A 24,249-nucleotide genomic window follows, 5' to 3' on the forward strand; every position below is an offset into this window, starting at 1 on the left:
GTGGGGGTTTTCCTCTCCTCATCTATCTATACCTGTATTTCACAAGGAATGGTTGAGTGATAATTCATTATTTTTTGTGTTTCTTAAGGATTTTGTGTAAGGAATGGGTCTGAGGAACACAGCTCTGATACTAACTGTAACGACCCTGAAAATCCAAAGGAAATAAATAATAACCTAAGTACGGAAGCGAAATAATTAGTTAGGGTTTACATTCCTTACACAATAACTTAAAGTACTAGTGCTACGGGGATTACCTTTTCGAAGGAAAAATAAAAAATTACGAAAATAAAATAAAATAAAATTAGCATCCTACTTGTAGCCCTCTTGTGGATCGGGCTCCGGATCCTGGTCCTCTTGATCTAAAATTGTTAAATAAGGAATGAGTTGTACTAGTTCAGTAAGAATATCACGCTACTACCGACACAGAAATGAAGGTTGGTAGAAAAATTAAAAACAACTAATGGAGCACTTAATTAAGCAAATTCATTTATTAAAAATAAATTATTTACCGTCCACTTACCGTAGCGAGATTTACAAAAAAAAACGTATAGAGACAATAGTTTAACACTTATCATAATTTCATATTCAATCGATAATATGCACATATTATAATTTCATGTTCAATTAATCAAAACAACAATTGTCTCTTTTCATCAGCCTACTGTTATCTATGAGGGTCCATATAGATGTCCCCATTACGCATGAGCCCTTTCTTTTAACATTCTCAATTAACGGGCCGTCTCCATACCCCGTCCGGTATGAGCGTCAAATTACTAAACCTTAATATCTCGTCCGGTATGAGGGTGAAACGGGCTGTTTCCATACCTCGTTCGGTATGAGTGCCAAATTATCAAGTCTCGATACCCTGTCCAGTATGAGATAATGTTCATGGTAGGGTTCCCAATGAACTCGATCCATCCACCATCTTTCAGGATATCTAGTAAGGCTGTCGTTTCATCCATTCACTTAATCACACAATTTTTCGTTTATCTTTAACCTCTAGCTTCCCAATTCAATCATAACCATACAAAATAAACAATCCATGCATTTAAAGCTATAAAATCGATCAATCATATACTATCATACATTCAAACTATAAAATCAATCAACAGAATCAACAATGAATAATTTTCGGTTCTAGCTCTATTAGTAACTCGTAATTAATTATGGATATTTTCTAAATTGTATAAAATACCGTATTATTGTTAATTAGACTTCAATTCTATAACAGGGAATAGGGTGAGAGATTTTTACTCAATTTGATGTCCAAAAAGTTAAGCTGTTGACTGCGCCTACTGGCGATCCCCGGGTTCCCTGAATTTTTTTTCGGGGATTAAAACACGCTGTAAATACCTACAAATATCCCAAAAAATCTAAAAACAGTGTCAGGACCCCTTTTTGGCCAATTTCAGAATTCTGGCACGGTGGGTCCACCGTTTTCCGGCAACAGCCGGCGGCGGTCTACCTTAGGTTGACTACTTTCGACCAGTTTTGCATCAATCCATGCGAGAAAATACGTTAAAGGATCTCGGTTGGCCCTAAAAAAATAAAAAATTGAAACTCATCGGCAGCGGGGCTCTTTGATACAGTTGCTCCACTTGTTCATTTTGCAGTTGGATGTTTTGCTCCGGTTAACCTGTAGAGAAGGAAATGATTATCAAAATGGTGGAAAAATTACGCTAAACGGGAATCGAAAAGGGCCTCATCAGAGACAATTTTTTGCAATGCCCTACGACGGCACTGCCGGACTTTATCTGCGATTTCTGACCAATCTGCCTGTCCTTTTACTCTGATTTGGCCATGTGGGTGTTTAAAATTGAATTCCAAGCAAAGGAAATTTTTTTTACCTCTTTTGGCGGTCAGAAAGAGCTTTGATGCAGCAGGGAGTGGCAATGGCTTCCTTCCCGGCAGCTGGATCTTCTTCTCCGGCAGAGGGTGGGGGGGTTTGGCGGCTAGGGTTAGGATTTGGTGTGAAGAGGGTTATTTATATCTGTCTTCATTTAATCTAGATCGTCCATCGCGTTTGATTTGGACTGTCCGATCGCGCTTAATAGAGAGTGAATCAGAGTCGTTCATTACAATCTAATTTGGACCATTTAATTGTGTTTAAATAGGAAGTGGATCTGGACTGTTGATCGCGTTTAAATCTGACTATCCGATCGCATTTAGGGAGGGAACACATCTAGGCCGTTAAATCGCGGGCGCGCAGATTGCCTGAGTGGCCTCTCGTGTGGCACCGCATCAATGTTCGTTGCCACGCATCGCGTTTTGGTTCGTCAGGACTGCCTACTGGGCATCCTACATGACACAACTTTTCTAAATTGTATTTTGACCCCTTAATTTCTGATTTTTCTTTCAAAAATACTCATAGAACCTAAATTTTTACCATTTTTTTCTAAAATTGTTTCTAATTTCATCTTCCATCAAATTTTCTTCATTTTTATACTAAATTAAAATTAAAAAATAAAAAAAATTAAAATTATAAATTAATTTATTTTTCATTAAATTAAATTTGAGCATTACAAATATTATAAATTATATTAAGATAACAAAAATTGAGTTTTTATATAATTTTCCATTTAGAATATATTAAATTTAGAATTCTACCTAAACTTAATTTTTATTATTTTATATGTAGATAAGTACTTTTTTTACCCATACACAGTGTATATATGTAGAGCAGATGAAGAATCATCTACTTGTTTATGAGTCATGGGCGAACACATTTATTTATCACCTGCCCCATCCCGTCTATTCATTTTAACAAAGATAAAATTAATTTTATATTCTCATTCAATTTATATTTGCATAAATATAATTAAAAAAATTATAATAATTTTAATATAAAAAACCTAATATGTCAGGATACATATAAATATAAAAATGAATATAGTCTTTACAGATAAATATTTATCTGCTTATTAATATTCTAAACTACCTATTAAATTTATCTATTTATTCATCCTAAAGTTTAAAAAAATGTGAATTACTAAATTAGCAGTAAAACATAATCTAATTTTATATACCGAGTCTCCTTCTGTTATAATTGAACATTCAAAATCTATGATTTTAAAGATTATTGATCAATTCTTTTTTTATTAAAATCTAGTGAATTATGTAGTATTCAAATTATTATTTAAGATATGATATTAAAATATTACGTTAGAATTCACTAATTTGATTCAAGCAAATAGTTGGTAGCTAGATTTAATGGTTTTTATGGAAAACAGAAACCAATATGTTATTTTGAGCCTAACACAATCTTGAGCCGTCATTACAAAAATCTTCATGAAAAATATAGAGTAAAATAATGAAGTTTTTGTGCAGCTATTAATATCTTAAACTCTTTCATTACCATCCTAAAAGAAACGAAAGAATCTTAACAAATATATCCCTGTTACTTGTATTTTCCCTTTCTATGAATTGAAATTTACCATGATCGAGTTCATTGATCATAGAGGCAGCAACTTGTCAAGATTTTGTTGTTCATACATTGCAATCTTGACCTCTTAAATCTTGATTCAATTCTGCGAATATGGAATCTTGATTCATTTTTGCGAATCTGAAGAATTGAGGATCTTCGACAAAGTTGTCCAGAGAAGAAAAAATTTCAACTGAAAACATCTTTTAAATCTGGTCCAAACTCCTACCACATTCTTGATCTCTAGTGGATCAACAGGGTCCTTGAAATTTGCTTTCTCACTAAGCTCTTCAAATGCTTCCACAAGATTCTGAAGCCTAGCAACAAACTCAATCAAGAGTGATGCAAACGTTGCAAGAGACAAAGAGCTTGCACTTTCATATACCTTTGATTCCTGTTCATCGAGTATGAAACCCCCGTTAAAAGGTAGATGCAGCCAGGACCTTGACTTTCTGAGCGTGCTGTCTGAGGAAAATAAATCTGTAATGGGAGGTTCCATGCCTGAAATAGTATTCTGAGCACTCAATATTTCACTAATAGATTGAGTCGTTTTACTTCCATCTTCTTTAATGTCAATAGACGTATCAGGTTTATTTTCGTCGTTTTTGATTTCAGGAGCGATATCAGATTCTTGAAATTCTTTAGGTTGTGTAATAGCTGCCCAACTTTCTGAGTTGACAAGAAGGTAAGAGTTTCGATCTATCTTCATTTGCAACAATTCTGTTGCCTCATGTACTTCTTCAAGTATGTCTACGGGCCTTAATTTCTCCATTCTTTCAACTTTGTCACCAAGCTCATGCAATACTTTAGCTCCTTCATTGCCAACTCTTTGAAGTTCATTGCTAAAAACTTGTCTCTTTTCTGGGGGCGCCTGCACATGATGATTTTAGCGATCCCATTGCATAAATATATAGGTTAAAGAAAATTATGATCTATCAATACCATAGAGATACAAGATCAATATAATCAAAGACTTCTAAAGATGAACTGATGTACTTCGTATCTTCTATTCAGAAAACATATTCATAGGGGTTGATGGTAAGAATCTAGGTAACACATCAAGAAACAGTGTATTAATGAAAGGTGAAAGAAAAAATTGAAAAGCCACTCACCTGAATCTCTGAAAGTATGCATCCATGCATAGCCATCACCATAAATGCACAATGCCTCAATGCACCACTAACCTTGACATAGCATCTCCATGGATAATTAAATGACTTATAGGGGCCATGAGGTGGCTCCCATATGGCAAAGTCTAGCTGAAAAAAACAAACATCAACCCAATACCATTTCCTTAAGGACATGGGGGAAAGTTCTAGTATGAGAAACTGAGAGAATAATACCAGAGTCTCTTCTTGGCTTGTAGATTGTACAGCTGATCTGTACCCACTGTATAGTGGGTCATCTGAAGCTTGGTATGTAAGAATTTTTGAAGGGATCCTCTCATATTCGACACATTGCAGATACCCATTAACGCATCCTGAATTAAAATCCAAAATAAGTGATTAAAAAGGACAACAAAACGTCAAAACTCCAGCATTGATTTGGATCTAACCTTCCAAAGATTGAGCCACGCCCTTGAAATTTTTAACCACCAACTTGTGTAAATCTTCCCCTGCCCAGATGGGGTATATACATATATTTACAACCAAACATATGCCAGCCCCAACAGCAATCAGCAATAATCGATAAAATGCTGTCAAGAAGAACTTTCTGCTCGTACTTCCAGACACCAAAACAATACAGTATGTCAACAGGAATACCCGAAATCCATACTCGTAGGATTTCATGGTGGGGTAAAGCTTTGCATAACTTGTGCAGAATCCTAAGAACCACAATTTTTTAAAAAAAAATAAGAAATATGAACGAAGAAGGAAAATTTGAATGAAGATACATGCGAGTGATATTGATCGGGGACCTGCTATGAAAATACTGACGATAATAAATACTTCTTCATACTCTCCTGCCAAGATAGAGAGCTCGGCAATGCCCAGAGCAAGTCCTCCGGCAGAAAATGTTCCCAGGGCTCGATTGAATCCTTTGTTAAGTGTGGCACCTACTTCCAAACATCAGAAACACATATTGTCATGGTTGAACCAAGCAAGTCTATAAAATTTGAAAGTGAGGGATGTTAGACAGATCAAAACCAATACCTACGCTGAACTCGAAAACGACGACAACAGTGAGAATCGCCCAAATCGCATACTGGTTGACTTCTTTTAGAGGTTCTTTCAGGAATATAACGAGCGATGCAATTGTCAGTGAGAACCCCATCTTCATGGCGAAAAACACTTTTCGAGGATCTGAACGACCCATTTCAAAGAACTTGATGGCGACATCAGGCAAAACATTACAAAATCTGATGATTCTATCAGAGCATGACTGAAAACACGTGTATTTCGTCCCAACTCCATTGCTAGCTGAGCTATTGAGGTTAAATTCCGAGTACTCTTTTCTTGGTAGTAGTCTTTCCTTGCTTATCTCTTTAAAGCTCTGCCCAGATATCTCGCTTTTCGCAACCATGTCTTCATGATAGCAGGGGAAAAAGAAGAAGAGGACTTGTCAAGAGCCATAGTAACATAAGAGAATGCAGTTTATGTCGACAACAAAAAGTACATATTATTATAAACAAGACGAAAAATATAAGAAATTAGATCAAGTATATATAAGTATCTTGCCTTGCTTGAGAAAACTGGAATTATAACACAACACGTCGAGGAAAGTATAAACTGTAAGTAACCCTGCATTAAATATAAGAATTCGAAGAAAGGAAGAAGATGAAATGGCTTCATGATGAATTGAAGTATTGTTGGGGACATAGCGGTTGGTCAAAACGGTTTCATGGCCATGGCCATGGCTGTGGAGGAGAAGAGGAATAATTAGATGAGAGTGGTAGGAGCCAGAATCCACATGGCAGCAAATGATTGGTTAAAACAGTGGCCAATTATTCATGGCGTGGCTCCATCCTTTCATCATTTGCGTTAGGGTCGAAGAGGACGGTAACGCCAAAGTCACATTGCTTTACTAATTATAACTTGGTTTATTTCGCAAGGAAAAGGAAATTTGATTTTACGTACTTAAACTAAAGTTTAATTAGAAAACAGAATGCATTCTCAAAAAAAAACAAATAAATAAAATAATGGAAATTTGATGTGAAACTCGAGTAGGCAATTAGGACACATTGTATACATCTATAAGAACACACACACATATATATATATACATATATATAATATCTCCTGCTTAAGGACAAATGAATGATCTTGATACCAGAGGTAACATTTTAGAATTTGTTGATTGGTAGGTGGTCATCAAAATAATGGATATAAAAAATTCTAGAGACAATGGAAACAGCTCGGTGGATTGAGTTTTATCAAGAATTATATATTAATTAAAAAATTAAAATTAGTTTCTAAATTGTTTAATCTTCAAAATTGAAAAAAATTAAATCAATTTCTTTAATAAGTTCTTCTCTACTAATTAGTTCTTAGTTCGATTCTAAATAAATTTTTTTTTAATAATTTAATAATGTTATAAAAATGAAAGACGTGGAGAAAAATGAATAATTTTATAAATTTATAACTGGAATCTAACATGTTAAGTTAAATTAAATTTTTTTAAATTGAATAATAATTTATATTCATGACCAAATATTTTATTTTTTTAAAAAAAAAATTAGAATTTTTAGTAAGAATAACTTGTACAATTACTATCTTACCCATTTTAAATAAATGATAATAAGCTATTTACCTAAAAAAAAAAAAAAATCTGGCAAGATTCATGTGATTACCCTTAATGGATCTTCTTAAAAAAAAAAATTAGAATTCACGCAAGAGATTAACAGTATAGGCAACATGCCTATGAACTGAAATGGGTTATTGTTTATTGAAATATTATTAATATGTTTTGTAAAAATTTTCTTAAAAGTTTCTTTAAATTTAAGGACTTCTTTATTTGTGATAAACTTTATATGAATGATTTTTTTTTTATATGAACAATTTGATATAATTATCTTTAAATGCTTTATTTATTATAAATATATAGCACATTTCCTTAATTAAAAAATAATTTTTTTATAAACATTCTATACTATTGTTTTGTCCTATTTTTATAGAGATAGTTTTGTTATAAACCAAAATCGAAATGTTACTTTGACCAACATGAGACAACTATCTCCATCTCACTAATTAGATCCTGTCCAAGAAACTATTAGGGTTCTTAGACACGAACCCAGATGCTTGATTGAAGAATGGATTGAGAAGCGGAAAAGAGAAGAAAAAGATGGATGAGAAGAGAGAAATAGAACTTAGGAATAAGGAAAACAGTGAAGAAATTGGAGAGAAAAAGTTGGCTGATGATTCTGTAAACTGTTTCTTCTCCGTTCCCATCTTAATTTTTACTCCGCTAATTACGAGATTTAATAATGAAAACACGATTCAAATGAAATAAACTTGTAATTAAACTCATTCTGGGATTTTAGAGTTACAGCTTTACCGTGCTGATGCATGCACAGCTTCCTCTGCTCTCAACTCCCTTTTAGCTCCTTCTGCTCTGCTTATTTTCTTCACTCTTCCTGTCGAATCTGCTATTGGCTAAAGAAGATATAAATTTAAATACATATACATATATGCATACGTATAGATATAAACAAAAAACAACCTATACTAAAGAAAATATGAAAGTGAATGGAGGCCACGGGCCATAATGAGGTAACGAACGCAAGAGAATAATATAAAATAGTAGTTGAATTTTGGATGTTATACCATAATGTTAATAATTTCTGCATAAAAAATCCCCAGACACAAGGCATGCAGAAATTTTCATGGGTATAAATCTCCTTTATTCAACGTATATATATATATATATATATATACACATATATATATATATGTCATACGTTTACTATTTTGGGATTATGAAAACCCCGAGTTGGATAATAATAATAATAATACATTTTTAGTATCAAATCTCTACATGTCAATTTCAAAGGTTACGCTACGGGTCGTTAACCGGCCCAACGGCTTACGATAAAGGCAATCAATGCTAAGGGCCATCATCCCGTGACGGACATGAGAGGGCGATGCCAATCATTTCACCACCTGAATAAAGTGAAATATGGACCCAACCAAACACATGATTCATGCACCCTAATAATCTTCCAAATTTGCCCTTTATTCTACCATATTCAAATGCAAATTATAATTTACAAAATTAAAAAAATTTAGTTTCCTAATTGAAGAGAAAATTAGTTTGAAGGTAGGTGTCTCAAGTTTTGAGGCTGAAAAATTTAGAGAGCCCAGCCCAGAGACCATCAAACCTCGACCTAGTAACCTGTTTGTCAAAATCAGGTTCTGCAAAGTCCGCTTTCTCGCTCAGTTCTTCAAATAAGTCAACAACACTCTGGAGCCTAGCAACAAATTCAATCAGAAGCGAAGCAAATGTGGCCAATGACAACCCACTCGCACTTTCGTAGGTTTTGGATTCATCTTCCTCCTCCGACTCATCAATTAACCTACTCACCTGCAAGGGCCACGAAGCTTCTATCGCACCAGGAATTGACCTCAGGTCAAGCACAGTTTCGCTTAAAGACTTCACACCCAATTCAATGTTCTCATTGTTGTTTGTGCCTGCAAATTTTTCTGGCTCTTCCAGTTTAGGTCGTCTTCCAATTTCCCAGCTCTCTGAATTTACCAGAAGATATGATTTTTGGTCTATCTTCTTCTGTAACTTCTCGGCTGCCTCATGCACAGATTTGAGTATGTCACCAGCTGGGTTTAATTTTTCCATTTTTTCTAGTTTGTTTCCCAGCTCGCTCAGAACTTTCGCACCTTCTGTTCCAACCTTCTGGAGCTCACCGGCGAACACCCGTCTTTTCCCTGCAGGAGCCTGACATGGAAGATACAAGCTCCAGCTCTTAATAAAGTTGTGCATTAACATTAAAATCATACCAAAGTATTTCAAATTTAAACCTGTATTTCTGAAAGAATGCACCCATGTAGAGCCATCACCGTGAAGGCGCAGTGCTTTAGAGCATCGCTTAGTTTGACAAAGTTTTTCCATGGATAGTTAGAGATTCTATAGCGCCCATGAGGAGGTTCCCAAATAGCAAACCCCAACTGCCAAAAACGATCCATAAGAGATTTCATTAGTTATTCTTGATTTATTGAATTGCACAAACTGATTTACAGTACCAGTGTCTCCTCTTTGCCTGTAGATTCCACAACCCAGCGATACCCATTGTAAAGAGGTTCATCAGAAGCTTGATATGGGAGAATCATTGATGGGATTCTCTCGTATGAATCACATTTCAGATACCCATTTACACAACCTAAAAACACTAAACTACTTCAAACAAGTACTGAAGAAATTGAATATCTATTTTGGGAGAAGGGTAAGAAAGAGGGAGAGTAAAGCTAATTACTACCTTGCAATGAATTGGAAACGTCTTTGAAGTTTTTAACCACCAAATCGTGCAGAGCCTCGCCTGCCCAGATAGGGTAAATGCATATGTTTACCACAAAACAAACACTAGCACCCAGTCCAATCAGTACCAGTCTTGTTACAACTGCCTCGCTATATTCCCTGGTTCTGTTCCCAGCTACCATAAGTATGCAATACGTCAATATGAACACTCTGAATCCATATTCATATGGCTTCATTGTCGGGTAAAGTTTCAGATAAGATCCACAAAACCCTGTCAAATTCACAATATCAATACTGTATACCGTTTTCTTTAAGATATTTTAATGGAGATGGATACTTCTTGTAAAGTATAAAAAAAAAAACCTGCAATAAAGATACTTATGACAATTGCAACTTCCTCGAGCTGGCCAGCCAAAACAGAGAGCTCAGCGAAACCAAATGCAAGTATTCCGGCACAGAGTGTTCCCAATCCACGATTAAATCCTTTGATTAAGGTTGCTCCTGCTTAAAATGATTATAGTTAGTGATACATATAACCAATGGTGTATTGAAAATTGAAGATTTAGATACCTATGGTGAATTCGAACATGACAATGACAGTGAGTATTGCCCATATGGAGTACTGAGCAACATCTTGGTTCAAGCCTTTCCAGAATATGAGCAAGGAAATAGCTGATAGTGCTAGTCCCATTTTTGCTGCAAATATAACTTTTCGAGGATCGGACCGACCCATTTCCCATGCTTTTCTCGTAAAATCTTTCAAATCATCTAAACACTTGTTCAATGCTTCTCTTGTCACCTTCATAAAACCACTGCTCGTTTCATCTGCGCCATTATTGTTCTCTTCTCTTGAACTGCTTATAAGCAGCTTTTCGTTTGTACTTCTTGCCTCAAGGGATCCCATTTCATCTATACCCTTTCGTCTTTCTCTTCTGGAAAACGGGAACGTGAAGCATAGATGATAAAGTGGCGACTGTAAATTTTTTCAGGAGCTAGGCATGAGATTCTTCCTGCAGCTTAAGCCTTGGATCTAATGGTTTAAACACAACTGTAATTGGGCTAATGAATGCTTCTTTCGTCGGCTTTCCCGCTTTGGTTGCTCTCTTGGCCAATGAATATAAACATGTGTGTGTATATATATATCTTGTAGAGACTGCCGAATTCAATTGAAATAGCCATGTGCTTCACCGACAATTACAAACTTGTACGTAAATTGATGCTTGAATTATGAGTTGAAGGAACCTCTTTATTATCTTCTTCTTACACCATAATAGACAATTATAGATGGATACATGAGCAATAATTTACTATATAGTTGAAAATACATATATATATGTATGTGATATATTTATACATGTGTTCTAATTCTTTTACTTTCATCTTCCCCATAAATGGGAAGTCTTATTTGTGACGAAAGCAAGCAATTTACTTGAGATTATTAATCTATGTTTTTCAACAATACTCTTCATTGCTTGAACTTTTTCTCATCTACTCAGTGTTAGTTTTCCTTCTTTTTTCAACAATTAATTGACAACACATTTTGCTCAAACATTTACATTACATTAATTTCATACCCTCTTAATTATATTTGTTTAAAAAAAATTAATTCTTAAAACATCTATAATCACACCAAAATTAAAGTACAAAAAAAAAAAAACACAAGTATGATAGTGTGACTACATTTACCGATAAGATTGGTAAAAAATATTTCATTATGTAATTTGAAAATATATTATCAATATGTCAGTAAAATTATTTATAAATATACTAGCAAAGTTTTTCATAAATAATTTTTTTTTAAATATACATTAAATATTTTTTATAATAAATATAAAAAAAATTATATAAATTATCTTATAAAATATTGATAAAATTTAAGACACATCAATAATATTATAATTAAATTAAAAAAAATTAATGATATGATAAATTAAAAGAATTATTTTATACAATATAATGTAGCAGTTTTATTAATATAATGTCTGATTATCTAAAAAGTTAGTAAAAGATTAGGAGAAAGAAATCAATTTATAGTAAACGAGGAAATGTTTAAAGCATGAAAATGAAGTAGATATATAATGCTTACAAGTGAACAACGAGGAAACTTCCTACATGTTTGTTTTTTCTTCTTCTATTTCTTCTTTTTAAATTATAAATAATAATAATAAAAGGATGGCAACGTTACGCCGTCCGTTTTATTATTTCACGTGATGATACGCCTCATTTTGTTTCCTAAATGGGTTTAGATAACTTGTGAGATACACGTGGGCGGTCAAAGTTTTAAAGTTGCCATTGGAAACTCATTCTATATCTAATGCTTGATTTATCATAAAATTATTAAATTTCAATATTTTTCTTCATAATTTAATATTTAATTTTTTTATTTATTTCACAAATTTTCTTTAAAAATATATATATATATATAGATGTCTTCAAATTAAATATGGAACGACAATCTACAAACGCTTTCAATAAATTATCTGATCTCGTAATACTTATATTTTAAAATGAATAAATAGAATTTTATACTCAAATCCTGTGAACTAATTCATACTTTAAAAATAATTAAATTAATTTTTTAATACTTTAAAATTGTAAAAAGATAATAATAATATTAACTACTAAATTAATAATATTATTAAATTTATTCTTTATTGTTATAAAGTTATTAATTTAATTAGTTATTTAAATTTATTTTTTTGAATTAATTTTTAAAGTATTTAAAATTAGTTTAATTGTTTTAACTTTTTTCATTAAAAAAATAAACGTTTGAAGCAAACGTTAAGGATTACATTATGAAAAATATTAAGTTTTGAGAATTAATTTGGTTTGCCCTTTAATTTAATAAGAGTTCTAAGTGTTTTTGAAGATTAAAAAATTTCTAAAATTTTGAGAATAAATAATTATTCTAATTTAGAAATTTTAATCGAAATATTTGTTTTGCTGAAAATTGTATTGGGCACGTTGAGACTAAAAATTTCTAATTTTTGAAATAAAAAGGTAAATATTTTTAACATAATAAAGAATAAGCTTACCTATGCTAGTATGGGCCTTTGTCCAATAAAAAAACACAGACCAAATGTAGGCCAGTACAGGGTCCTTTTTCTTTACCATGGCCTCTTATCTCTTCTCTTATCCACTCTCATTCTGATTGTTAAAGTGACACCATGAACGCCTAAAACTCTCTCTCTCTCTCTCTCTCTCTCTCTCTCTCTCTCTGAACTAGGAGATATTATCCATGGCAATTCAGTCTGGTCTTAACACTGCTTTCTTTTGTTCTTCATTTCCTTCCCACAAACCCAGTTTATCTCCATTCAGAACCATCCTTCTTCCCAAACCCAAACATATCTCCATAGATTCCCCACTCATTTTCTCAAGAACTCGAAGAGCAGTCCCGGAGGCACTCACGGCTGAACCAGCCACTGAAACAGAAACTCAGCAAGAACCTCAGGTCCAGATCTTTCCTTGTCTTGGTCTAAAACTACATTTGCTCAAGTGGGTATGTGATGTAGAGGATTGTTGGTTTTGCAGGAAGCTAAGGTGACGGTGAAGCAATTGGAGAAGCCGAGACTGGTGCTCAAGTTCGTATGGATGGAGAAGAACATAGGACTAGCTCTTGATCATGTCATACCCGGGCATGGAACAGTACCTCTCAGTCCTTACTTCTTTTGGCCAAGAAAGGATGCATGGGAAGAGCTCAAGACCACTTTAGAGAGTAAGCCATGGATATCCCAGAAGAAGATGATTATACTTCTTAATCAGGCTACTGATATCATAAATTTGTGGCAGCAAAGTGGTGGCAATCTAAATGCATAAACTAATAATGCAGGTTACACTTTTGAATTTTTTTTTTATATCATTTTGTGTTGATTTGCTTTTCCTGCTGAAAAATCAGATTTTGGTGTTTATTTATTATTATACAATGTTACTGTCACTCCAACTGTCTTTAGAGGTCTCCATTGCTAGTTTCTTCTCTTGGAGCAAGCTAGACCGCAGTATTTTCTTGTATTATCAATTATGTTAGAGCTAATTAACTGACTTATATGTTATGGGACATTTACGGCCTTGCACAATACATTTCTCTCCTAGTTAAAAGGAGAACAATTATGAGGTGTTATGTAAAGCTCAAATCAAATATTAGATTTTAAAATTTTACCAATTCTATTTTTTAAGAAAAATTTTATTAATTCATTAATGCGCTTCGAGCATCAGTTATAATTTATTGTATATGTATCTCTATTTTCGTTGGCAAGAGATCAAACCGAGCATTGCAAAATAAAAGAATTATTGTATACTTCGTATCTTTAATCAGGTGATTTTTGTCATTATTTGTTATAAAAAAAAAAAAAAAAAAAGTAGATGGATACATAATCTCTGTTCATCCCTCTCTTCTAGTGATTTTAAAGGATTTTCAACTGTCCTTGTATAACTTTGTTGCCTAAACGAGAGGAAGAGTTTGAACCATACCTCTGAATAATGCATGAAAATATTTTCACAGTAAAATGCATACAAGTTTTAGAAACAAAAACTAAAAAATACTTCCATAAACCAAATAACCATAACATTCTTCATTAAAGTTTCCGTATACATCCTCTACTGCAATTGCAATGAACAGTTGGGCTTTCCCACTATCATTCCAGTAAAAGCTTGTCATTTACGTACTCTTACAGAAATGAACCCTGCACTTCCCTCTTTCTTCACTAATCAATAAACAAATCAAGGGTTTACTCTGTATACTTCCTATGCTTCTTCATCAAGATCCAAAAAGAGAAGGTATGCGACTAAGCCAACCACTGGAACAAATCTAAGATAATTCACTAAATCTACCTTGCTTTTCCGAACGCTTTGTAGGTTATCACCTATCAACCAAGGCTGAAATAGTGTGTAAAGACAAATATCCCAAATGAAAGCATAAGCCAGCCTTTCTGATCCCAGATAACTAATCAAGAATTGCCACCTATCAGATATACTACCGAAATTACTGTCTGTTCGACCAAAGAATGCCCATAATGCTGATATCAAACACACTACCCCACCAAGCAGCCCAACAACTGGTGCGCCATTTGTCATCACGGACCCTAATTGAGATTGCTTGCTTGAAAGGCGGTCTGCATCAGTCTCATTCATCCGGATAGCCATGTATGGTATTAGAAATGCTGGCATCGTGTAGAAAACATTGATTTTTGGTTAAATCTTAAATACATTATTGAATCCTGCAGGAAACGCAAATAACTTCCTGTCACTTATCAAGTTCGCAAGAAACATACTGTTTGTGAGGAACATCTGCAGGCCCCATAATACGTCTAGAGACCACTTGTACCTATCCCTCTTCCGATCAGTGAAAAGCAAAGGAGCAAACATGAATGTCCACCCAATGACAAAGTTGAATAATCCTTCAGACATCTGTTGAAAATGAGATGATCACATGTTCCAAATGGTTAGATTACTGACCAGAATAGAATACATGACAGCAAATTAAGTTAAGTCTCATAATCCTTACTGGGTGAAGAACAGGAGCCTCCAATAGATGGATGCCAACTACTCTGCCAAAAATATCATTGCAGAAAGTCACAAGTAATCAAGGATGGGACAGAGCAAATAATTTGATCTTGCATCGAAAACAAAATGCAAAAGAGTATCTTATAGATGGTTGTCACATTTTAGAGACATACATCAAAATAAAGATGAAGAGCAAATCAAACAAACTAGTCATTTCCATGTATTATCCCTGAAATAACATAATTGAATTGATATCTTAAAATTTTTTAAGCTGATATAAATTACCTTTGATCTATCATTTATATCATATTAGCAATAGACAATTTCAAATGCAATAACTGTTTTTAAGTTAAGCACGTGTACTCAATGAAAGACCGAAGCTACTGTAAAACCAAACAGTAAACAAAGACAAATGCTTGACTGAAACTCAAGCAACAAGAAGACCAAATAGCAGAAATAGAAAGAACAAACAATTAAATAATGGATAGGACAAGCTTCCTAAGCTTTAAACCAAATATTTGACTCTGATACTATCTGAAATAATAGAAGTGAACTAATCTTTTCCAGAAACAAAGAATACTTATAGCCCATTACCCTTAAGAGGTTATAAATTCAGCTTGGGTTTCCATGGGTATTCATGTTTTATGTGTGTTAAAAAATACTTAAAGAATAAATTAAACTCCTCTCATAACTTTAGAGATTTTGGACAATTGGCTAGTAGTAGTATCAACTATTTTACCTGGTATAACTCATCATCAAACTACTGGTCATATAATTTAGTAGGGGCATATTAAACTCCAACTTAAACCACTTCTAAAGGAACAGGAAAAATAAAAGAATGGGGTCAAAAAAGAAATATGGTATCACCTCAAAAGATGAAGGGAAATGTAAAAGCAAGTTGTTGATATAGAGAGGAAAATGCTTATAACTGACGCAAGGTATAGAGGGAAAGGAAAATTTTAAGCTCAAATGAAATGCTCTTAAAGTAACACTATCAAGATTCTTTACGCAAGGGCATGTCCAAATGCCTCTTTGCTTTCAACGACCAATAAGATAATACAGTGCAATAGTATTAAGTCTAACTGCAAAAAGAAGTACATCGTGATGCTGATCAGTTCAATCAAGTGCGTCCTGGTGGATAAAGTTTTCATTGTGGATCGTGAAACATGTTCCATTCAGGCATCAGCGACAAATAACCAAAACAGACACCGCATTGTAGCATACAATCTAAAACAAGGACGAAAGTATGCAAGACAATTAACCAAAGGTATTTAGAATTAACAGCATTTGATGTTGCAAGCAATTGTAAAAGGACATAGAGCGTTAAAGATCTCAAAAATAGCCAAAAAGAAGTTGAACGTACCAGAATTTGCCAAAGGCAAGATAAAGAAGAAATTCAGAGAAAGACCCACAAGAGAATTCACAGTCTCTGAACTGATGGCCCAAACAGGATCTCCCTGTTGACATTTAAAAGATACAACGACAATGAAAGTTACTGTCATATCTATATCCCTAGAAAAGCAGCATTATCAAGTTCCGTAATTATGCACCATTCCCAATTAATTGTGGATAAAATGCAAAGTAGAAATTGGTGGATCTCATGCAGCAATCTACTGTACTACCACAAATTTTAGAAATCTATGGTGAAGAAGTGAATCAATTCATTGTTTCCATCGGACCATAGAGCTACATACCGGAGCATAAGGGAGCAGAAAGAGCCACAATATGTAAACAGCCTCAGCGGTCCACAGAACGTACTGTAGGAGTCTCCGCAAGTTATCATCATCATCGCCATCTACAGTGGCGATGGTGGGCTTACGGCCAGAGAGAGACCTGATATCTCGCAGCCTTAATGATGAGATGGTAATAAGCTTGGACCATGGCTTGAAGCAATCAACCGTCAAGCTTTGCCTTCCTCCGTATAACTTTTTAGGAGAGAGAGACGTTCTTGGGAAATTGAAGGGTTTGTTTGATGCAAGGAGAGTATTTAGGCTTTTGATTTCCAACCTCTGAGTCGTCATCAAAATCATCGTCGTCTCTGCGACTTCCGCCAGACGGAATAATGAAGAAATGATCTCTTTTTTTAAAAGAGAAATTGAACTCTTACTTATAAATTACGTGGTTCATTTTCGCAACACTAAACAAGGGAATGGCTATAGTTTTTCGTCTGCAGAGGTCGGTTTTGGTGATGTGGGGTTCAATGCGGGGGTAAATTGGTAAGTTTATCCTCATTACGTTGATTAAAATAGAAAAAAAAACTGGATAAGACGACGCCGTTTAAGTACCGATTATTGTATCAGCCGGTACAAACGTCGTCGTTTTAAAGCAGCTTTCAGCCTTCTTGAGTTGTATGCTGGAAGTTTCTCTTGCCAAACTACACAAAGTTCATCGCGGCAGCCAAAAAGGAAGTCTCTGGATTTTCCCGCGCATTTTTTTTGACTCAATGGCTCCCAAATCTGATACTGCGGAAGGTTAGGCTCCTCCACAATCTCTCTTTTTATGGTTGCTTAATTATCTCCTCCATATTGTTCTCTGTGGACGATTAATTTTCTTCTCGATTTGAAACTTCTCCTTGTTGATTTTGAGTTAATGCTAAGAACAATTTTCTGACGTCTTTTTTAAAAAAAAAATTATCAGCTTAGGGTGAATATAGCCTTTACTAATCACTCAACGCCTAATACTTTCTGTTTCTTTTTCTTTTTAATTCTAAAATTGCAGCTATTGTGCTCAACTTCGTGAACGAGGTAAGTGTTAATTACTCTTTCAGTGAACGTTAGCGTTTAGGTTTTCACCTTTTTGAATTTTGTGCTCAATGAAACAAAAATTTTGAGTTATGTATCGTACAGGAATTTTTCTCGCGTTTGATTATTACATGAGAATTGATTAATAACTCCTAAAACTTCGTCATTTTAGTTCTTATTTTCTTTAGTGTTGTTTCCTGCATTTTCTCGGAACCAAAACGGTTTATGCTGAGAAACCTCAGTTGCTGCTTGGTCTAGGAATAATAGAGAAACTAATAATAACAATTTGGGTCTGTTTGATTCACGACAAATCAATTGTAGATTATGAAACAAAAGATGTTTATCCTGCAGATTTGAGTCTTGACTTCGTTTATATGTTCAATTGACACTTGACAGTAGGCTTCCATTTCCCATAGAAGTACTTTTTACTTTCTATGAAACATTATAGGCTGTGAGGATAGTATGGTTCTCTGAGTCCTCCTGCACAGTACACACATATTCTCTTTATTGTTCATCCTCTGGTTTCTTTGATGGGGATTCACCATTCATGTCTTCTTAAACAGCAAAATAGACCTCTAAATGCTCAGAGTGTGGCTGATTCTTTGCAAAAGTTTAACCTCAAAAAGGCTGCCATTCAAAAAGCACTGGATAATCTTGCTGATGGTGGGCGGATTTCATTCAAAGAGTACGGTAAGCAAAAGATATATATTGCAAAGCAAGATCAATTTGACATCCCAAACAATGAAGATCTTGCGCGAATGAAGGAGGAAAATGCCAAGTTGCAGGAACAGCTTGACGAGCAAAAGAGAGCAATCGGCAAGGTTGAGGGAGGTAGAAACTCTATACCTGATAGGCTGATACTTGTCCTAAAGATAATGAATACAAAATCGCAGTTATTGAATGTTTCATGGTTGATGATGCCATAAGGATTTTGATTTTCATGGATATTTGTTCAGACAATAGGTCGATAGAGAACTTTTTTTTTTGCCTTACTATATCTTTTGTTTCATTTTTGGCAGCAATTAAGATTTTGCAGTCGAATTTGACACTGGAAGATATACGACAGAAAGAGGCCCAACTGAGAAAGGAGGTACATAACATGGTTGCGTTTGAAGTCTGCTTTTAACTTTTGGCTGTTCTGGGTAGAAGAGACCAACATTAAGATTCAGGGCCTTCTTAATTACCTCAGGTTAACGAAATGGAGGACAAACTGGCTAAATTACGTGGAGGCGTTACCTTGGTGAAGGTTGAGGATAGAAAGATTGTTGAAGAAATATATACTGAGAAGGTAAGTCAATGGAGAAAGCGTAAAAGGATGTTCAAAGATCTCTGGGATGCTATAACTGAGAACTCACCAAAGGATCTCAAGGAATTTAAGGTTTTCTCAATGTTTTACTTACATTTTACATCCAGCAAACACATGCACTTGCCCTGGCAGGCATTTTTTACCAATGTATATGTTTTGCAGGAGGAACTTGGAATCGAATATGACGAAGATGTAGACGTAAATCTGCAGTCATTCTGTGATTTGCTACAACATGACAAGAAGCGGGCCAGATGCCGGTGATTTCACAAGAAGAATCAATCAGCCTGCAAGCATATATAATTTCTCAATAGAGGTGAACTTTTTTTTTTCAGTTTCTTGTAGATTCTGAATCCTTGTATCTAGAAACGTGCTTCAGGGTTCTGATGAATGAATTCATTTTATTGAGGTCTGCTTACCACCCCTTTGATATGTATACCCGCATAAATTTTTTATGCCATTGTTTTATGAACGGTTCATGGTTGCTTACTTCTGAGTTGGGAGGGGCTGGGAAATTATCGAACTTTTATTGAATAGCCAAAAAAAAAATTCAGTTTTTTCATCATCGTTAATTAACTTGTTGATCAATTAATGATTTTTTAAATGGTTCGATTGAATGCTTCTTTGCTTTGTGATTGATCTATATTAATTAGAAGGATATTACACCAAGATTAAGTGGAAAAATATTAGTCGAGATCTAGCCGTTCAATAATTTGAGTTTGGATTTTAAATTTTAGAAGGTTACAATTTCCAAAAAATTATAATTTTATATTTAAAAATTTAACGTTTGCAATTAATTTTAGAAGTTGAAGAGTTACAGTTATCCTACACTATTTTTTAATTATATTATTGGTTTTACTTGGTTCATTTTTTAATAACTTATTCATTAAAAGACCAATTCCAATTCCAAATAGTCGACCAAATAGCTTCAGGTTGGTCGGAATCTGTGGACTCCAAGCCAAGAGCAAAACAACAAAAAATCTGAAACTTATTTTTTGGCATACAAAAAAGGTTTCAAAAAATGTAATTACACTCCCAATCCATTACACCAAGTTCCCATTTCTGGAAATTTAATAAACAAGAATCCAGGAACAAAACTTTATACAATACTCAGGCCTGTTGTGAAAATATAACTCAAAAAGCTTGCGAAAGGAGAGAAAAATATAATATCGATACTTCTCAGTAGCCACGCACCTGTCTTGTCCTCACTGAAATTGGCCCTTTCTCTATTTTTGAATGCTTCAGATTGTGCATCCCAGATCCTTGAGTGGCACGTCCTGATATATTAGACTTACCAGACTCATCATCACTATCATAAAAGACTATCTCCTTATCCAACAATTTAGTTGGGTCAATTTCCCGGAAGGACTTTGTTATTGGCACCTTCACATTGTCATCCGCTGAATCTGTACTCGAACCAGACATTGATCTTTTATATTCTGCTTCCTCTTTCCTCTGCTTTGATCCTTCAGCTTTGTCACTACTGTGAATTGCTTCATTTTTAGAATCAGATTCAAGTTTCTTGGACTCATCAGATGGTTTTTGTATTTGAGTACTAGGATTACTCTTATCATCAGGATCATGGGAGTCAGATCGAGATAGTTCCACAGCTGCTCTCGCTGCAGCTGCTGCGTAAGCAGCTGACTCGAAGGCTGCTTGAGCTGCATCCGCCACGTCCTTGTACTTCTTCCTTCCTTTTGCAGTATCAGAGAAATTATCATCTTTTCCTATCGGTTCAGCCATAAATTGCACATCATTGCCTGGCTTAGTTGGTAACTCTGATTTTGAGCCTATGTTCGATTTTTCCTGCATCAAACACCAAGTATTTTTTACATATATATCAACGAATGCAATCCATGGTTTAAGAACAACAGTATTATCCATCTCAGGTTGTGCGGGCATAGATAATACGCTTCATACCTCAGTGGAAGAAGCAGAAGATTCCTCAAGTTGCAGAACCATGCTTTTCTCTGCAGCTATCTCTTTGAGCACTTTCATTCTCTTCTCCAGGTCTGGCTTTCTGGTTGATAGCTTTTGTATTATCTACAGCCAAGAGTACAACATTAAGAAAAGAAAACCTCAATTCAAGTCTGATGCAAATGAAACTTCAAACTATGTATTAACCTTTTGGGAGAACTTATTATACAACTCAGATCATATTGTGATCGTTACTACTAGCTTGATGTTAATTACCATGTAAACTAACGTATTATATATGTATATATACCTTGGGGCTGACACCACAGTTGTTACGCAATTCAATACAACTAGCTGCGAATTCCTTGCCATAGCGAGAGGTCAAAATTGCCCGAATTTCTTGCAGCTCCGGGAAATCCCCCACCCTGGACGCCACGAACAGCAAGCTTGACACCGCCTCCTTCAGTTCGTCAGGACATACTCTGTAGAAAAACAATTCGTTAAAATCCATCAGAAGATCTATAGCCACAATGAATAAAGAAAATGATGCTATATGTATACATATTAACATATAAAAATAATAAGGAAGGAGAAAAGAAGTTTAACCTCTCTTGTTCGAGCAAGAAGATCCTTTCAAGCAGGAGATTACAATACCCTTCCACCGAAACAAACACGTCCAACATATTCTGCTCTTTGATCACCTGCTCCACCTGTCAACATAAATAAAAAAAATCCCTTTGATCACACCGATTAATATTAGTCAATGTAGATGGAGTGGAGAGAGATAGATTGATAGGAAAAAAATGATACCCGAAGAAGGGCTCGTTCATGGTGCCCGAGTTCAAGGAGCTTGACGACATCTGACCTGGCCTGAGAGAACTTGACCTGGCGCTGGTTTTTGAGGACGGCAAGGCGAGAGATGGCGAGATTGACAATTGGTTTGAACTTGGAAGGCTTGAAGTTTCTTCCGAGCAGAGCGTCGAGCTTCTTTCCCATGCCTGCTCTGCTGTACTGTGTGTGTGTGATAGACACGGGAATCCTATGTATATATAAATATTATATATTTGCAGGAAGAGAAGAACGAAAAAGCAGAGTGTTGTCTAGTTGTTTATGTTGTGATCTGAGAAGAGGGAAAGGGGGTTTTGTGGAGATGGGCAGATCAATACGTGTTCCAGAGGTAGATGATTTCTTAAGGACGAAGACTTTTCAAGAGAGCGAGTTTTGCCAAATGGAAAACTAATATTTATTTATTTACCCATTTGGAAAAATATATGTATATATATCTATTCAAGCTGCAAATGAAAATAAATAAATAAAATACAATTTCTTAAGCGCGTTGGGGTGTGAATTTCCAAGAAATGGCTGATCTTGGTCAACAAGCGGCCCCATATAATGGAAAAAGCCGTCCTGTCTTCTTTCTCACGCTCAATTTCTAGCGCGTTATAGACGCTCCCTTAATTATTATTTACCGAGTACTTTCTAACTTACGTCAATATCAATTCTTATTTTTAGTTTTATTAAATGTTTGTTTGAATTCAAAATATAAGCACTCACGATAATTCTCTATATTTCCACTTTAATTAAAATAATAATAATTTTTGGTCTTCTTCGCTCGTTCACTTTACAGTACTTTGAAATATTTAACTAAGATTAATTAAAAAATAAATTCACTATTACATGGAAAATTTAAGATTCTATTTAAAAAATGAAATATTTTTTAAATTTTTTATTTTTAAAGTTCACTTATATTTTTATTTATGAAAATATGGAAGAATCATATATTTTATCTTACAATTATAACATAAAGAAAATAATTTCTTTCAAAATTATAAAATAACTTTTTAACTAAAGAAATTAAAATAATTTCCGAGACGCCGTATTTAATTCTTTGTTAATTTTGTAAATAACATCATTTTTTTAGAAACGAGTATTTCTTTTGCACGTCGTGGGGGCACGAGAAGAGACACGAGGTTCCTTGTAGGAGATGATAGAGTGGGTTTGAAATTCTTAAACTCGAGAAATTTCACAAGCAATACTAGCTTGAAGTTAATGGGTTAGTGATGTTTTAAATGAAAATTATTATAAGTAATATTAGAGCCTATATTAACTTGGCAATTCGAAATTGATGGAATGTTGAACATTTGGGATTCTTATATTCTAATTTGATTAATTGTTACATGTAATTTTACTGAAAATATTAAAAATTTGATTGGTGAAGATCGTAATATTTTAATTTTATATCGAATTTTTTTTTTTAAAAAAATGATGATTTGGGTCTTAAAAATTAGAAGTACGTTCTGACACGGTCATAAATATTTCAGCCTTCCTTGCAGTGACAATAATAACATAAATAATAATAACAATAAAATGAATAGCACAGTGTGAGCACGATGTGGCCGCAAACTACAAATTAAGCTTCTTCAGCAAGTGTATTTCTTGTCAAATTAAATTATTCACATAAACAACTTTTACAAAAAACAAATAAGATTTAAAAAAATATAATTAAATCTAATTTAGTGAAATAAGATTAATATTAATTAAATCAAATCTCAATTCAGCCAAACAAGAAAAATGTGCTTACGATTTTCTTATCTACCACATTTACCAAATAACAATTAAAGTTACTTTCTAGAAGAGATGGCATCACCAGTCCTATATTTTTCATTTTAAAAATATATAAAACTAACTCTAGTAAATATCAAAGTTCAAAAAATAATTTATATAGTAGAAAATTATTATTTTAGGAATTATTTTAGTGATCAATATATTAATATTTTTACCAGTAACTAAAAAATGCAGTAAGTTATTTGAAAAATCTAAAAGTATAATAATTTATATATATATACATATACAGTAGGTATTAATAAATTAAATTAAACTTGTGATAATCGTACTACCTTCTAAATTACTTACAATCTTTGAAAGTGCACTTATTAGCATTGAAC

At 34.0% G+C, this 24,249-nt stretch overlaps 6 protein-coding genes across 12 annotated transcripts; 2 read left to right on the top strand and 4 right to left on the bottom strand.

Annotated features, from left to right (window-relative positions):
- Positions 1-3,263: 3,263 nt before the first annotated feature.
- Positions 3,264-8,418, bottom strand: LOC110824120 (aluminum-activated malate transporter 4-like). Of its 5 annotated transcripts, none has more exons than XM_022054661.2 (7): positions 8,185-8,418; positions 7,916-8,013; positions 5,575-5,946; positions 5,340-5,477; positions 4,977-5,246; positions 4,534-4,901; positions 3,264-4,292 (listed from the first exon to the last, which is right to left on the bottom strand). In XM_022054661.2, the coding sequence occupies exons 2-7, from the start codon at positions 7,926-7,928 to the stop codon at positions 3,549-3,551; spliced, it is 1,905 nt and encodes a 634-aa protein (XP_021910353.1). In that variant the 5' UTR covers positions 7,929-8,013; positions 8,185-8,418; the 3' UTR covers positions 3,264-3,548. The 5 variants fall into 5 exon arrangements, with proteins under 5 accessions (XP_021910353.1, XP_088069207.1, XP_021910354.1 ...); XM_022054663.2 differs by having other exon boundaries at positions 3,309-4,292; positions 4,534-4,680; positions 4,765-4,901; positions 7,916-8,418; XM_022054664.2 differs by having other exon boundaries at positions 3,526-3,738; positions 3,807-4,292; positions 7,916-8,418.
- A 154-nt stretch (positions 8,419-8,572) lies between these two features.
- LOC110824121 (aluminum-activated malate transporter 9-like) lies at positions 8,573-10,975 on the bottom strand. Of its 2 annotated transcripts, none has more exons than XM_088213083.1 (6): positions 10,415-10,975; positions 10,208-10,345; positions 9,846-10,115; positions 9,613-9,758; positions 9,391-9,537; positions 8,573-9,307 (listed from the first exon to the last, which is right to left on the bottom strand). In XM_088213083.1, the coding sequence occupies exons 1-6, from the start codon at positions 10,746-10,748 to the stop codon at positions 8,687-8,689; spliced, it is 1,656 nt and encodes a 551-aa protein (XP_088069209.1). In that variant the 5' UTR covers positions 10,749-10,975; the 3' UTR covers positions 8,573-8,686. The 2 variants fall into 2 exon arrangements, with proteins under 2 accessions (XP_088069209.1, XP_021910358.1); XM_022054666.2 differs by having other exon boundaries at positions 9,613-9,749; positions 10,415-10,968.
- A 2,007-nt stretch (positions 10,976-12,982) lies between these two features.
- PSRP3/1 (Ribosomal protein PSRP-3/Ycf65) lies at positions 12,983-13,778 on the top strand. The gene is made up of 2 exons (XM_022054707.2): positions 12,983-13,295; positions 13,376-13,778. The coding sequence occupies exons 1-2, from the start codon at positions 13,083-13,085 to the stop codon at positions 13,658-13,660; spliced, it is 498 nt and encodes a 165-aa protein (XP_021910399.1). The 5' UTR covers positions 12,983-13,082; the 3' UTR covers positions 13,661-13,778.
- Positions 13,779-14,388: 610 nt separating this feature from the next.
- LOC110824215 (uncharacterized) lies at positions 14,389-17,501 on the bottom strand. 2 transcript variants are annotated; one of them, XM_088213085.1, is made up of 5 exons: positions 17,038-17,501; positions 16,706-16,800; positions 15,345-15,390; positions 15,112-15,247; positions 14,389-15,000 (listed from the first exon to the last, which is right to left on the bottom strand). In XM_088213085.1, exons 1-5 carry the CDS (start codon positions 17,371-17,373, stop codon positions 14,585-14,587), a joined length of 1,029 nt encoding a protein of 342 aa, XP_088069211.1. In that variant the 5' UTR covers positions 17,374-17,501; the 3' UTR covers positions 14,389-14,584. The 2 variants fall into 2 exon arrangements, with proteins under 2 accessions (XP_088069211.1, XP_021910482.2); XM_022054790.2 differs by having other exon boundaries at positions 15,345-15,382; positions 16,707-16,800; positions 17,038-17,500.
- A 33-nt stretch (positions 17,502-17,534) lies between these two features.
- AHP2 (Tat-binding protein 1(Tbp-1)-interacting protein (TBPIP)) lies at positions 17,535-21,604 on the top strand. Its single transcript, XM_022054789.2, has 7 exons — positions 17,535-17,814; positions 18,062-18,087; positions 18,648-18,915; positions 19,104-19,174; positions 19,274-19,462; positions 19,553-19,703; positions 21,277-21,604. Exons 1-6 carry the CDS (start codon positions 17,694-17,696, stop codon positions 19,649-19,651), a joined length of 774 nt encoding a protein of 257 aa, XP_021910481.1. The 5' UTR covers positions 17,535-17,693; the 3' UTR covers positions 19,652-19,703; positions 21,277-21,604.
- On the bottom strand, positions 20,365-22,548 carry LOC110824261 (Regulator of Vps4 activity in the MVB pathway protein). Its single transcript, XM_022054841.2, has 5 exons — positions 22,115-22,548; positions 21,911-22,014; positions 21,615-21,786; positions 21,308-21,430; positions 20,365-21,193 (listed from the first exon to the last, which is right to left on the bottom strand). Exons 1-5 carry the CDS (start codon positions 22,298-22,300, stop codon positions 20,567-20,569), a joined length of 1,212 nt encoding a protein of 403 aa, XP_021910533.1. The 5' UTR covers positions 22,301-22,548; the 3' UTR covers positions 20,365-20,566.
- Positions 22,549-24,249: the final 1,701 nt, after the last annotated feature.

Source organism: Carica papaya, chromosome 2, assembly GCF_054855325.1.
Source record: "Carica papaya isolate Zhongbai chromosome 2, ASM5485532v1, whole genome shotgun sequence".
NCBI lineage: Eukaryota > Viridiplantae > Streptophyta > Magnoliopsida > Brassicales > Caricaceae > Carica > Carica papaya.